Here is a 16260-nt window from a genome sequence, read left to right on the forward strand (position 1 = left end):
CAGCTCTGGCGTTTTCAAAACAGGGAAAGAAACGCTGTTCGATTTGGCCTCCGCCACGGAGAACAGGCGACCTGGCCATTCGCGTCCCTCCCCCCGCTACAGCTGATCCACGGCGCTGCGGCTTGGCTGTTCGGTCCCGTGTGGGGAACGCGGGTGGCCGTGTGACGGGTGTGTCCCCCCCCCCGCACGGCGCCGCGGCGTGCCGAGCTCTTCCGCGGGTCGCGGTGGGGGCGGCGAGCCAGGGAAGCGCTCGCCGCCAGCGGGAGGTGACGGTGGGGTCAGAGGCGGAGCTTGTCCCTTAAGTGGCACGCTTGGGGAGCTCGCACAGGATCGTGTGTCGTGTCCTTCTGCATTGTTGCAGGGCCAGGTCTTTATCCCAGGAAAGGGTCCTTTATTACTGTAATCCTCAAGAATGCAAGGCAGCAGGGAACAGTGCTTCCTGGGCAAATAGCGTGGTACACTAGACTAGTCTATTATCTCAGGTATGCACTTCTACACCTAGTTTGCGTTGCAGAAACACATGAAGATTGCATTGCAGCTTTTTAGTAGGCATAGTTGGAGTTTTATTTACTTTTGGACATAGCTTTTTCATCAAATTTGACTATTAACATGTTTAATGTCATAGTCTGCTACGTCCTGATGTAGCCTACCTGCAATGCAGTAGCTTTATTTTCAGTTAAATACAATTTAAATGTATCCTACTGTATATATACTGTATATTACAATGTGCAGTTTGATTTCCATGAATACATTACTTCTGCGGAATGCATGTCTTTACTTTTTGCACATTGAGAAAACCAGTCTAATTATTAGATTCAGTTATCTTGTCATGCCACAAGATTCATTGTCAATTAATGTGAGGTGTGTAGCTGTACTCATGTGCAACTGCTTGCAACTGATGATTGGCTTTAACCACCGCTTGTGATTGGTTGTATGCCATTTAGTTACACAGCCCTTAGTTATTTTCCCAAGGCTGCATCATATGCTCACAATTTCATCAGGATTTTTGTAGAGTACAATTACGTAGTTTCATTTCCTGCATTGCAGCCAACATAAAGGTAAGATATGAGTAAATAAACCTTATTTTATTACACACAGTGTGTTTTAGTAAGATAGAACTGGCTTGTCCCTGCATTCGGCGCTGAGCGATAATGAAATCAGCTGAGCGAGGAAGAAGGATGCTCAGATGGGGAGGGAGACATGCCAAGCCCTTCAGTTAATGTCATTAAGCAGCCAGTTATCGAGATCCAGCTGAGAATTCAACCTCCGTAACCTGTGGCTCTCCACTGTGCTACAGTCATTGCGTTCATGCTCATCAATACGTTCTGGAAGGTAGAGGAATATTGCTCAGCGGTGGTTATTGTGTGTGACTCACTGGATATTGGTTTACTGTGATCTGTTTAGCTTACAGGGTTTTTTATGACTCCAGCACATTCAGAAATTGTGAGAACAGACACCAAAATGAAAGCCACAGACAGTAGATCTCGAGAAACCTTATGGCATTTTTTCTGCCAGCTGAGGTCATGGAAAAGGATGTCAGTGTGATTGGAGACGCTTTTCTCGCTCTCTCTATTGGGTAACATCTTAAAATGAGGCCTTGAATTGTGTTCTCATCCAGCTTTAGAACACACTCGAATTACACCCTACCAGGATCAGATATGGCTCCGAAGATTGCTTTTGATGAGAGATTGCAATACTCAACACTGGGCAGACTCGATTGAACGATCACAGATTTACGGTAACCTGACCTTGGGAAGGAAAGGAGGAAAGGGGGCGAGCAGTGGAGATAGTGGACATGTCTTTCCTATTGTAACTTTTCCCTCCGGCAAATGGAAATATCTGCCTACAGGAAGAGATGGGGCCAAAATACACAACAGAGGATCGCTTTGCAATTCATCAGTGCTCACACTGAGCAGAGCCCCGTCTTCTGAGCGATGTTTGTACTCTCTCTCCTTTCCTCCCCGTCTACCCACTGTTAAAGGATTCTGCTTGGTGCGGCGTGCGGTATATTCCCCCTGATTAAATGGCTGTCTCATCCTGGCAGTGTGGTGATTACATGCCCAATCAGTGACGCACTTTTCCATCCCTGTTGATGTTCATACCCTCGCTGTGATTTAACACAGTGTGCTGACCAAATATAAAACCTAAATCAAAAAGCTGTGCGTTTGGAAATAACCTGACTCCTGACTAAGGCTGTTTTTTCCAAATTGACAGTTTGTTGTTACCATCTCATCACCAAGGCAATCAAGCGTGGGGGATGATAAAGAGCGTGGACTGATTGACCGAGGCTTGACCCATAAGGGCAGCCTGTAATCTTTCAACACCGGGCGCTCTGCTACCCTAATTGTATTATTTGCTTAGCAGATGCCTTTATGCACCATGAATTACCTGTGATTGCATGGCTGATTCATTGCTGAAACTGCTTTTTCCAAGGACACATCAGCAGTGGCCCAGCCAGGCCTACAGATGTGTTCACACATACACATAGAATCTGAAGAGAGTGGAAATGATTCAGGGTTCTGAATCTCACTATCCCAAAATGGCTATGGTTCGCTTCAGAAAAGTGGTCGTCCATTCAAATGGCACGCTCCATATTTTGTCCCAGAGGCATTCTGCCATCTTCTCCCAGACTGCCCTAGTTATCCTCTAACTGGTGGTGTTTAAGGAAACTGTTAAGCATCACACTGTCTGCATTCAAATTAAAGGGCAATTATGTGTGTGCTCATGAAAACCACAAGGTCAAAAGCGGGCGTCCGGGTGGTCCGTTCAAAATAAGAAGACATCTGGGTGTTCTGCACGTGGACCCACCGTCCGCCACGGGCTAGCGGCCTGCCCTGAACCTTCAAAGCTGCTGTTCTGTGGATGTTGTGTCTTGGGTCACATGGCATGTTTATGGCTCGCATTTCACTTGTGTTTGCCTTTCTGGTTTTACGGCAGTGCATTCTCTGCTTGTGTTCTCCCTCTGGAACCGCAGGCAGAGCAAGGCTCAGGGCTGGCGAGATTGCCCTTTCTGCTCTGCTCTGCTCTGCTGTGCCATGCCTGGCCCTGCCCAGCCTTGGCCTGACTGGCGTATGGGACCCACTGCTGGAAACGCCCCTTGTGGTGGGGTGGGCACACAGCTCAAGGCCCAGCCTGCCAGTGAAACTCTACTCCTTGTGCCACGCGCGTTCATTTTCTAAGGATTATTCTTTGAAAGCAGTGCGGGACAGCGGTGTCAGTGATGAGCGAGTCAATGTCTTCCTGGGACACTTATACACGAGGTCCCTGGGAAATGGATGCTTTGCCTGGCCTTGACCGCAAGACACCGCTTGGAGCCTGCCTGTACATTTTTCGCGCCAGCCTTGACAGTGATTTTTTTATGCTAGAAAGGGGAACACTCTTGTAATGCTCTAACGCATCGTAAATCAGGTCTCTCTGCTTATATAAGGAACAATCTCCTCGTTGCCTTCAGGGATACACGTGCTAGAAGTGTCTGGTGAGTTATGACTGTTTGTTGTTTTATTGGCTGTCGATTTATTAGCTGTCCCCATGAAATGGGAGAGATGAGACACAAACTCCGTCAAACTTCCCAAGATAATAGCGGGCATTGGGTCTGCTTGAGATAAGTAAGCTGTGTCACAGAGGCTCAGTCGCGGAGCCCTTATGCAACACGTTGTGACCCGCACCTTATTGTTCACGCCCCCGACGGTAAACAAATCTCATGTTGCGTAACAAAATGTCTTTAACAGGAATCCACGTCATTACGGCCCAAGGTCGGGTTGTGGAACATTCTGGACTGGACCGCACCCCTTCCCCCCCAGATCCACCCAGCAGCCTGAAAGCACGGTCTCACCGGGCTCTTTGGAGAGCAGTTCTGGGCTCTCAGGTTTTTCAGCGCCGTCCTGACGTCTCTGCTGGGGAGCGGATCGGTGTGGGAGTGGAGCACAAACAGCACGCAGCTGCATCCACGTCAGCACCAATCAGAACCAGATGTGGCTGCCGGCAAAAACGGGCACGGCAGCGCCCTGCCTTCTCGTCGGAAAAGCCTGTCCTGTTGGCAACGGGCCGCTTTTCAAGGGTCAAAGTAGAGATTGGAAGGCAGGGCACCTGGCTCTCAGAAGCCACATATGATTGAGCTGGAAAGATATGGCGGGGAACCCAAGGGCTGTATCGACAAACACGCCACAAAGATTCCCTGACCAGTCTGTAATCTTACTGCGAAAACTTTCCATGCCACAAACAAATTGTGCACTGAGATACTGGTTTCCAGGAAACTGGTCCTTATTGCTAATGTTTACTTTTTTTGTGAAAAGGAGTACTCTTGACCTCTCCGTTCTACAGGGTTTGAATGGTATGTGACACGTACACATACAATGGCCACGTTCTCACAGATTAGGAAAGTGCAAGAAGGACTGCAGCTCATGGGCATGTTTCATGATGATTTCAAAGGGAGGGCCTGACGCCTCAGTTTGCCATTGTTAATGTTTGCAGCTGGGGGGCAGTCAGCTTTGTTTTTCTGGCCCCCGGGATATTGTCGCCAGGGGAGACAGCTGCTCAAGCAATGGAAAGGAAGGACCAGCTGGTAGAGAGACAGGAACGATTCCCTGGTTCTTTGTCTTAGCGCATTTCTTCAGCATCGTGTTACAGGCGGTCAAAGGAATACAAACAAATCCGCAAACCGCGCCTCGTAGACTGGAAGCTCAGCTGTAGTTTAGACTGGCACATTTGTCATGGTCTTGTGACTGTTACAAAGAACTATCCCTCATGGAATTTGTTCCATGTTTTTATCAGTAGCCAAAGCTACTGAAGTTTAGCAAGTCACCATCGTAAACTGGAATGTTCTGGATAGGATTATAAACAGGGTGATGTCAAATCATGTTCCTCAATCACTCTTTCAGAGTAAACATACCTGGTTAGCATGGTTCCGGATTTACTGATTACTGATTACTGTTACAGTTGGCAGTTGTGCTGCAAGTCTTCCTGTCTAATAGACTGTTACTGAGGTGACTGCGGCCATGCAGAAACAGACTGGGTGTTGAGGCCACACATTTCCCAAGCCTTTTGGGTCAGTGTTTGTGAAAGCACAAGTTAACACTTATTCAACATGCATTTGTTAGACACAGGGAGAAACCCTGTTTTTACCTTTTGCAATTGCCATCGCAAGTGACCCTGGGCTCCTCATTTTTTGGGAGATAAAATGTGAGCTTGGGGGGGTCATGACTGCTGCAGCAAGTAGGAAGGAAACCCGTTCCGCTGACCCCTTCTGCTCCAGGGCGTGACTGAATGTTTGTCCAAAGACAGAGCCTCCCTACCTTGTTCTACTTTTGAGGGATTTATTGCTGAGGCGTGGCGGGATCCTCTGATTTTTGAGTTAGGCGGACATTTCCCGAGGTAGGAGTCCGCTTGTTTGCCGTGGGGATTCGGTCGAGCAGGCATGGGGTAAGGACATGCTTCTGTTCAGCACAAAACTGAGGGCTGCATGTCGGATGATGCCACCGCAGTCACCATTACATCATCACTGGCTTTTTCATCTCTTTTCTGAAGGAGACATCTGTGTGTATTTTGCGCTCTCAGCATAAAAGAAATCAAGAGCAGTATCTTCTTTATGACTGGATGAAACTGAATCTTCATGGTTCACATTCATTCTGCAGGAGTTCTTGACAGTGCATCGGTAGTCACAGAGTTCAGCCAATGGTTGTTAGTTCCCCAAACAGCCAATTATTGGCAGGCCTTGCTGCCAGCCAATCACAATCGGACAGCTGTCCATGAAGCTTATTGTTTTCTGTCAGGCTCAGAATATGATTTCAGTTGGAAGTAATGAGTGTTCAGTGTGTCTAGTTAGAGCAAGAATCTGTGAGACAGACACTCTGCTTTATGGACTTGAAAATTGTCCAATAATCCCTAGAGGTCATGTTCCCTGACCCCGGGAGCCCCTTTCTGGGGAGTACAAGAGCCAAACCACTAAACCAACCAGTCGGCTCAGATTTATTCTGCGGTCATCAGTTACACGACGGACACCGTGCTCAGGGTGCCATAAAGCTGTGAAATGCGGAACAATAGCAGGGTCACTCTCTTGGCTTAGCAGCCGTTCTGGCACTCAGGCCCGGCTGTAGGTAATGAGGACAAACGCAATGACTAGCCTCCCTGCAGCCCACAGAATGCCTCCTGGGACATTAGCATCGCTTCCTGGAGCTGCGAGGCCCTGAAAGCACAGCCCCTAAGCCCCTTCCAGGAGAGCAGGGGGGCGTGCAGGCGGGAGCAGGGGGGGAGGGGGCAGCGGGAATTGAAACCATACCACCTCCATCGGTTACCAGAAATTGTCTGGCTCTTAGGCCGAATAACATGTGGAAAGAATTTATGACCTACTTTTCGTTTCCGCGTTCGAAACCATTATTTGCGCTGCGAGTAAAGAAAAGCTGATGTCGCCGTTCGGTTTTAGTTTTCGTCCCCTGTGAGGCTTCCAGGACGGCAGGACCAGAGCAGCGTGGGTAGCTGAAGACCAGCGCAGGCACAATATGGCACACAGATTTATGGCCACTCTTTTCACCGTCTCTGTTATTTTAATCCGTTCAATTTTAGTTTCCCTAAGGTAGCAGCAGCACTATTTCCATCATGCACCTAGCAAATGGTTCATACATTCAACCCAAAATCCAGGTGACGGCCTCTCTAATGGTACTTCAGGAACACCAGGTTTGACCCCCTACTGTGTTGGGAATAAAAGCAGAAAGATAAGGATAGTTTCCTACACGCGTTCTGACACTTTAATGTTTACGTATATTTAAGACTCCTGTAAAGGGACAAGCACTGAGTTAAAATGATGTATTGCGCTGTTTAGGCTGTCAAGCTTCTCTTAACTAGCTTAAAATAACAGCAAGATTGTGGGGAAGGGAATAGGAGCATTGCTAACAAGTGGCGACCCATTGGACTGGTGCTGTGATCCATTGAGCTCAAATGAGAGAAACCATGGGCATACCCGTGATGCCATGAACCCTGCCTCATGCCACTGGTGTGAGGCTGTCACAGGGATCAGTGTCATGGAAGCAGCACGTTTCTGTAGTATCTATCTATTCTCGGGCCGCCGTGGCGGCACGTGTTTCTCAGTTTTGTTTTCTCCCTCTCGCACTCCATCGCGCACACATTTAACTGCCGTTCAAAACAGGAGGATTAGGCGCAAATGACTGCTGGAAAAACTTACTCCAGCATCAGGACCTGGGACCTGGCAGACTGTCACGGCTTTTATGGATTTGTCTACTCGCAGCTGCCAAAGCAGAGCACGTGAAACTTTTTGTATGCTCTCAGAAATCTTGATTTAAAATGATAAAGTGTGATGACCGTGTAATTTCTGTGGAGCAGCCCGGAGTGGGATTTCATACCAAGGTTTAGCTAAATGCTAATTTTCCATCAATACTCATGCTTTGGCAGACAGTTGAATCTCACAATTAGTGTAATGTTATACAAACCTTATTTCACCAATCACCAATATGGATTCATGCTCTCTCTTGTTCACTGCACCTTATTCACTCAACATTGTAAGTAGGTAGTCGCCAGATAGGATACTTCTCCCAGCCAGTAGTCCATACCAGGCCATACCCTACCATGCTCACAGTGGTTCTGAAGGGTTACTGGAGCAGTAGAATTGTGTGAAATTGGGTCAGGGGACCTGTGTATGTGGCCCAATCCGTCAGCAGATTCAGGAAGTTGGCAGCGGTCAGTGACTGGAAAACGTGGCTACCACTTCCTGTTGTTTTCTGTTCAGCACACTCACAGGGAAACTGGCCTGCGAGACTGGGACCTCTACTCACTGTGTCAGCTGACAGACAGACAGGCAAGGTGTTACCCATAATGACTCACATGGTGGAGGGAATGTTAAATTCAAGGAATATTTACTTTTTAATTATAATGAAGAAGAATTTAGCCCAGGTAATTGGTTCACTGTAGTGTTCTTCGTGAGCCATTTTCTTTTAAGAAAAGATTTCACAGTAAAGCAGTCAGCAGATTTTATTCGTATTGTCTCAAGCCCTTCTTTTTTCAGATTAACAAGAAACAGATGACTCCTGATACACTTTTTCAGTTCTTTGGTATTGGGAATCCAGAAGGGAAAGTCTTATCCAATTGGCTATTTCCACCCCCTACCACATAGACATTAGGATTGTTTTGTTTCATGAATTATTGCTGGTAGGAACTGAGGAATAAGGGCATCATTTTCCCTGTCCTTTCACCTACCCTGATGGAGTTTCCACCATTTTTGGTTTCTCTGTCAGGAAACAGCACTTATGTTTCTGAAAAACTTAAATTGCTACATTTAGTTGTGATTTATGAAAGGGTACCCTATTCTCTGTCATCCCATACTTTAGTCAGTGGTCGATAACCAGTGTCAGGTGGACACTAAGCAGCTAGAAAGAAGAATAATGACCGATTTGTAAAACCTGACTGCTTTGAACTTTGCCTGTATAGACTGGGAGTTATGAGTCATGTCTTGTGCCAGGTGTGGAAAGATAGAGCCTTATCTACAGCTGGCAAGTTCTTTCAGGCTTCAGCTCTTGTCCTGTGCTGTTTTCAGAAGTAATGCTACACAAACAATGGCAAAAGCGAACTTGTACGTGTTGTCGCGCACTCCCAAGGATTTGATCAAGAGGCCTCACATCCCAGAGCTGGTGATCGAGTGGGTTACAGTTCAGGGGGTAATCGGTCCAAATATCCGTTTAGGACACATTTTAGTGACAGAGCTAAGCTAATTTATTATGGGCTCATTTTTCATTTAAAGGTAATGCGATATTCTGTATTTCTGAATTACGGTGATCTATCTACGAGGGTAAAAATGGAGCGTTCAGAATAATTAGAGCACCCCCGTGACCTTGCCATGATGGCAAAATGAGTGCTGTAGACTGAGGACGCATGACCCGGTGAGAGATCGGAACCACCTTCACCAGAACAGGAAATGTTTTTGATTTGAGAAAATTATTTTTCTGGGACTGGGGGGAGGGGGGGGGGAAGAAAGCATTGTCATCACCTCTCTCTCTTTCTCCAGAGATTGCTATTCAGCAGTTCACCTTGTTGATCACTATCTTCCACTGCGTCCAGACAGCCCCGTGGCCTTGAGAGAAGGCCTAGTTTTGTTAAGTGATTGCAGATGTGAATCGTAGGCACTCAAAGCCTGAATGTTTGCTTCGTGGTTTGTTCAAGGTTTGGTCAAAGTTTATTATTACAAGATGTTTCCTGCTTTTTACTTTATTTATTTATTTATTTATTTATTTATTTATTTTAATTTTTAAAAATAACCGCAGAAGATAAAGTCCACTACTTTTAACAACAACAATAAGCGCAGGCTTCCCAACACTAGCCCATGCCGTGTTGGAACCTCAATAGTTAATTTGAATAGAGAAATCTGCTTGGAAATGATATATGCCAAGTGTACCGTATCCAAACGGCTGGAAAGTACTGAACGCTTCCAAGTGATGTTGTTGTTGAAGCAGGTCTGTGTATTTAAAGTGATGGGTGCAGACCTAAATCACAGTATTCGCTTCCTTCACACTTGGCTTCAAGAATTAGCTTTAGTACCCGCTTCCCTTCAGTAGTGCACTTCTGAGGGACGCGATGGCAGGGGAAGTCTCCCACAGTGTGTGTGTGAGAAGCAGCGCTGAAAAGGCCCGACTGGAAAAACAGGAAAGCGTGAGCACCTTACCTCTCCGCTCACCCTGACTGGGTTCAGGAGCCGTGGCTGCCGCCGCTGCTAAACTTAGCTCAAACAATGCCCGGTCTCCGCAGTACACCCCTCCGCACGGCACATTGTTCTACACACTTCAAGCGTGCACCACCTTTCCAAGACTTTCCATCAGCCCCTTATAGAGTACGCTGATGCAACCAAATCACAACTCATGTAATGGGCAGGAGTAGACCAGCTTTGAGGTTTGTTCTGATAGATTTTTGTTTGCGGACAAACATTGTGGGTCTTTGGTGGTGGAAAATTAACTCTGTCTCTCTCCCTCTCAGTTCACAGCAAATAAATTCAATGTTCTAGTGAAATGGAATACATTTTGTTAGTACTGTAGAACCTCACAGATTTGATTCTCAGACATGGACTGACAATGACTGGTCAACCCAGTGGAAATGGAACTGGAAGTAGCGTATGCAATTGTGCCTTGTCAGTAATCAAACTCTATTATCAGAGATACAAGAAAGACAAGCTGAACTGAATCAAGTCACACATTTCCATTGATTTAATAAAAGAGCTTGAAAGTATAATACAAGAAAACAAACATACATTTGAACCAGTGAATACAGACTGTGTCTCTGTCCCCCTCTCAGGTCTGTTCCTGATCCTGGGCCTGATGCTGTACCCCGCTGGCTGGGGCTCAGACAAGGTCCTGGCTTACTGCGGGCCCGACGCCTCGCCCTACAAGTTGGGCCTGTGCTCTCTGGGCTGGGCCTTCTACACCGCCATCGGGGGGACGGTCCTCACCTTCATCTGCGCCGTCTTCTCCGCCCAGGCTGAGATCGCCACGTCCAGCGACAAAGTGCAGGAGGAGATCGAGGAGGGCAAGAGCCTCATCTGCCTCCTGTGAGGGGAGGAGCCTTCAGCGGGATCCACCCATGGTCACTCCCCTCACCGAGTGCCTATCCCCATTCAGTAAAGGGATCAAGACATTGTTTACCACTAGCTGGCCTATCTGTCTCTCTCTTTTTGAGTACATCGCTGACTCTTTCACCGTTGAGTCATTCTTCGTGTTATTTTAAATTTTTTTGCACCATGACACCATTCAGCGCTGCAATCTCTTAATGGTGTCAGCACTAGCTCTCCTGACACATAATGAATTGTAAATAATTTTGTATATACTGTACAGTATATTTCCAGACAATGTGGGATTTTTGCTCCAGGCTTGAAAACCAGCAGATTTACCAGACAGTGATTAGCTACTTTTTCTTTGCCCAGTTCTTTGCCAAGTTGAAATAACTGTACAACAAAACCACTAAATGGTAAATAAACTGTAATGCTAGCAGTGTCCTCAATTCAGCCTGGCTTTTCAGTTTCCTGTCAGTTTGCTGAATGTAGATGAGGATGAGTTAAGATGACTCTTGAAATGTACTAAAATGTGCCTGGAATGCCTGCATTGATTACAGGTTCTCACTTGATTAAACAGCATCTTTGATTCACACATAACTCTTCTTTCCTGGACTGCTGGACTGTGGGAGTAGTGCCATCTTCTCACTCCAAGAGGTTCATCCTGTTTGTGATCTTCGTTTGCCAACTGAAGACTAATGTATCTTGCCTGTTCCTTACGCAAGCTGTGTAGGGAATCCAAGCTACCCTGCTAAATATATTGGGAAGAACCGGATGCAAAAGCCAGGAACAGGCTTTGTGGGAGCGCAGTGCCAGTGGCTCTGTCCCAAAACCTCTGCTTTCGGCGCGTGACATTATCCAATGTCCCTTTTCTTAGTTCCTGACTCTGCCAAAGAAAAAAGAAGAGGAGAGACTGGTGTCTGTTTTTGAATTTGTCTCCTTACAGACCCCTTCTGGCCTCCAGCCTCGACGGAGGAAGCGAGTAGGAGTGTAGGACTCCTGACTTTGGTCTCCTGTTTCCACCAGTAGCCACATCCTGGAGCCGCAGGGCCTCACATACAGACCCCACCTTCATCTCAGGATCCCAACAGCAGTTCCCTGGGTGGGGTTGAGGTCACATCAACATCTGCGCACAAGCACCGGTGCTTCTCACGTTGCTGAAATACATCAGCACTCTCAATATGTGGGGCGGTGTGAGCAGTTCTGTTGCTCTGAGGAAACGGCTTCTCATTTGTTGTCTGAACGGACCTGCTTCTGAAATATGGGGACAATATGTCAGGTGTTTTTTTTCCTTCGCCAATGGGGAAAACGCTGAATTTAAAGCTCTGTCTGTTTCTGGCTGTACTCTGTTGCTGCCTCCATTTGTCCCAACGGGCCTGCAGCTCTACCTGATTTCTCGCTGTTATAGACCCATCATGGTGTCTGTCTGGTTTTATATGTTTCAGTTCTGAAAGACCAGTCCCTCTGGCCTACACCTCGTGCATATCTCACTGAGGATTCTGGGCCAGGAAGTGAGTCACGGTGACGCGTGCCACAGCACATTTAAAAGCTGTAGCTCTGCCATGTTCCATTGGTACTGGGTCCAGGAAAACCCTCGATTGCTTCCAGATATGACAGTTTCTTGTCGTTTGTACATTTCTCCTCTTTTGTTCAATATGTTAAGATAGAGGAAGATATCAGCACTTTAGTTTAATGCAAGTCGTTCCACCAGTGATTTCAGACTGGAACTCTTGCTGTTGGATGAGATTTGATAGTTTTATTGCCTCGTTTCCACACAATGGGTCTAATCCATTTGGGGATTTACCTTTGGAAGTGACTTGTTGGCAGTGCAGGTTTGGTACCCCAAGCATTAATGACTAAAATAATGACTTGAACACAATTAGACTTTTGCACTTCCAGTGTTGTGATTATATTCGCTGTGAAGGCTAGCAGAACAGGCAGGAACAGCAAAAAAAGGCCTCAAAAGTGCCTCAAAAGCACAAACACCTCAGTGCTGATCGTTGCCTGCACTTTCAACAGGTCCTGTACATTTCCTTCTCACATATTCTGTCACAAACAGAAGTACACATGGGGTAACATCTTGTCCTTTGGGAGACTTTGGCGTGGTAGAGAAGTGACTTTTAAAATGGTTGTATTGGAGAATGAGGGTAAAAACACAGCCATAAACAACCCGGTTATAAAGTCTTGGTCACTGGTGTTAAGATCTGTAATGAACGGTTTTGTTAAAAAGACAAAGAGTGTCCTGGTCTTGTACTGTAAACTCACTGTGTGCAACTCCTAGTTTTCTGACTATGTCCCGTAAACAGTGAAAATAAACAACCGGTGTCATACAGGCAGCCATTTGCAAGAGGCAAGGGTGAAAATCTATTATAACACAATTTTTAAAAATCACTGGGGCATTCCCTTGAATCACTGCCACTGCAATCTCCATTAAATAAATGTGTGATTTGTTTTACACCCACAGAAATATTTCCTTGATGTCGCTCTCTCCTCATGGCCGTTCCAACATGGCTGAGACATTTGATCTCGTTTCTCAGGTGGATTTACCCCACTGTCGTGCATTGGTGTTCCTCTTGAGACAGCTGGCTGTGATATGCGTATGTACTGCAGGGTGTCACACCTCTTGCTGCAATATATAATGTAGAAATATGCAACTAAAACATATTCATGTGAGAGATGTGCAGAGGAGCAGGCAAGATGTGGAAATAGACTGGCAAGCCACATCCACCTCAAAGCAGGAAATTACATTTCAATACATGTGGCTTTGGGGTTCTCCTTCCCTCACATTATCTATCACAGCTTGTCTTTCAGCATCTACCCAGTATAACAGCCTCCACCTTTTCCTGCTTGTCATCTTGCTGTAGCGTACATTCATTCACTGTGCCTGCTTAATTGGTAGTTTTTTTGTTATATTAACAAAAGAAAGGTGGTATATTTTGCTGATTAAAGCTGCAGTTTGTGATGAAATGCATAAACTCCGGTCAAACAAAAGGAGTTTGATGGTTTTGTGCTCCTGAGGAAAAGGAACTCACTGCTGGCTTTGGCAGTATAGGCAGTATTGTATGCTGTTGCTGTTAAAAAAAAAAAAAAGGACATTTGGGGGCCTGTGGGAGGTTTTGATATTGTCCCACGATGTCCTCTGAGAGCTGAAGGACTGCATGTTCTCATTAACCCTACAGGACTGTTACCTACTAGTCCTGCTCTCCTAGCAACTTCATTTCCATTAGGATAGCCAATTACATTGTGTCTCAGACAGCTGTCAGTCAATGTATAGTGTGTTCAAAATGTGAACTGACAGATGTGGCTCTGACAGTGGTAATGTCACTCAAAGCTATATTTACATCTCAGGTTGCGTATTCAAAAGGGAGGGAAGGGGGGGGGGGGGGTGCTCTAATTTCTCCCTTTTCATAAAGTTACAAGACATGTTCTTATGAGACCAGCTCAAGCTACACTCTCCATAACGCTCCTTCCTTTGCCAGTATTTCAGGCATTTCAGTTTCTCTGACCAGTGAGCTTGCCGCTGTCTTCCATGTGCTGAAGTGGTCCTGCAAACCCTCAATGCTGGAAATGATAACAGATCAAACTGTTTGTGCCATTTGCGTGGGCTTTAGAGGACAAACCCTTCTTTCACCAACGCTCATACTTTTGTGTCTTATTGGCAGTGTTCAGCAGTGTCTATAATGTGGGAAAGCTCAGTGAGCCTTTCCGTCCTTTATGTGTGCTATCCAGCGTTCTTCACTGAGTGTGCAGAATGCATGCGGCATTTTTTTTCCCCCTGCGATTGCTGAAAGTGATTTGTGATCATTTTGGAAGAAATAAATCTCTTGTTTGTTTTAAAAGGCATTTGGTCAGGCCTCATTCTTTACAAATTCACTCTCAACAAAACCAAATTCAGGGAATTCCAGGGGTACACATTGCTGTGTGGTTAGACATTGCTTGGTTTTGTTTGGGCGTACTGTAGTCTGTCAGCTTTCTGTAGATAAATGGGGATATGATTTACAGTAGGATCCATGCTGTTTGGTATGGAGGAGTCCTTAACTTCAAACAGGCAGCTGTAACTCATTCGGGAGGGGGGCACAATATGGTATGTGGCCAATTACAGTGTCATCAGCGGGGAAAAGTCACTCAACGATTGCCAAGTCAACACAAAAGGTCATTACAAATAGTCTCCTTTTCTAATGACGTCAGGCAAGTTTGTGTTATTACCTTCAATGTTCAAACATCTTAGCCTGGCAAGGAAGGGATCTCTGTTGATCTGTCTTCTGGGAAGTTTAAAAGCTTGTCTTTTTTGGCACAAACAATTTAATACTCCTAATGGGCGGAATAAATGCTCAGTGTGGTTTTATAGATTACTTCAGATTTGCTGCTTTCCCCATTACTTCACTGAGGCCTGTAGCTCAAGTGACAGGCAGTATATTCAGGCAACAGGCAATAAAAGCAGATGTATCAACCTCAACCATAAAGAAATACTTTAAACTATTCAGCTTTGAACTCTTAATACCACACAGCCATAAGGATGCTTTGAAATGGTTTACATATCATATATCTCCTGCACAAAATCAGCAGCGTACGGTTAACACTAAAATGCTTTCATCATGATCACTGGGGGTCATGGCTGTGGCAGGACTGTCAATTTGCCGACAGAAATGTGGAGATTTAACTGCTATGTGCTTAACTGTAAAAACTGAAAAGGTAAAAAAAGGCAACGTCTCTACATTGTTCTAGGCTCAACTTCTTGAAGTTGCAGTTTGCCTAACAAAAATGTCAGAAACAGAGAGACCGTAGGTGAAAATGTGTTTGCTCACCTGCCGTGGTGAAACTTCCGTTGTCTAAACATTCCTAGGTTTATAATAAACTTCCTTATTCACTCCCATGGTGGATACCTGCTATTCTCTGGGAGTTCCAGGATTATGTGCTGCATGCACTTTAAAAGGCACTTGGCACTGGCCACTTTTAAAATAAGTAAAAAACTAATTCAGAAAATTGGATCCCACCTACAGGGAGGATGAGATTATGAAGAACTTTTGATGTGGTCATTTTTCTGTGTAGTGGAATAAGATGGGGGAATTTGGATTTGATCCTCAACCTTCTGGAAATTCAGTTACTGAATTAGAAACAATGGAGCAATGCTGACTTGTAAAAGTACTAATTAAAGTGACTTTTTGGCTGGACCGCAACAGTGGGGCCAGCCCTACAAACGCGAATATGTGTGACTAAGTATCTGACTGAGTGATGCAGTTACACCATTGGTCGGCCGGATCACGTGTGTTAGGTCCAGCCATATGCTAGGTTTTGACCTGGTCTCGTTTTAGGAAAGCCGATATCACAGTATACACCTCCAGATTCCCTGTGCCACACTGACCCCTGCAGGTAGCCAGGGATAGGGAGATTTCATGGAGGCGCCCTGAAGCCTTTCTCCTTCGCTAGCATCTTTCCTCTGTGTAAAAGGTACCATAAAGACCAGTGGAGTATTTTTTGTTCTTCCCAAGTTGCAGATTTTAGACCCGTAGGATCTCTTAGGGTCTCTTGAGGATTGGCCCTCAAAAGATGCATGGACTATTTTGCTTCAGATGACTCACAATCCAAAACTAGTAGGTCAAAAAAAATAAATTAAGAATTCATAAACATAAAAAAAAACATTAAAAAACCAGCTTCACCATAACATGAAAGCCACAAAGCTGGGGTTGGGTTAGCTCTGCAGGTCCTTTAGAGGGAAACCAAGA

At 45.7% G+C, this 16260-nt stretch overlaps 1 protein-coding gene across 3 annotated transcripts in view; it reads left to right on the forward strand.

The window, feature by feature from the left end:
- Positions 1-14378, forward strand: part of LOC118213397 (LHFPL tetraspan subfamily member 2a protein-like) — a 53752-nt gene extending 39374 nt beyond the window's left edge. For all 3 annotated transcript variants that reach the window (XM_035392308.1, XM_035392305.1, XM_035392307.1), the window contains exon 4: positions 10285-14378. In XM_035392308.1, the coding sequence (XP_035248199.1) occupies positions 10285-10541 (257 nt within the window). In that variant the 3' untranslated portion in view covers positions 10542-14378. The remainder of the gene's footprint in view (positions 1-10284) is intronic.
- The last annotated feature ends 1882 nt before the right edge of the window (positions 14379-16260 follow it).

This window comes from Anguilla anguilla, chromosome 14 (assembly GCF_013347855.1).
Source record: "Anguilla anguilla isolate fAngAng1 chromosome 14, fAngAng1.pri, whole genome shotgun sequence".
Lineage (NCBI taxonomy): Eukaryota > Metazoa > Chordata > Actinopteri > Anguilliformes > Anguillidae > Anguilla > Anguilla anguilla.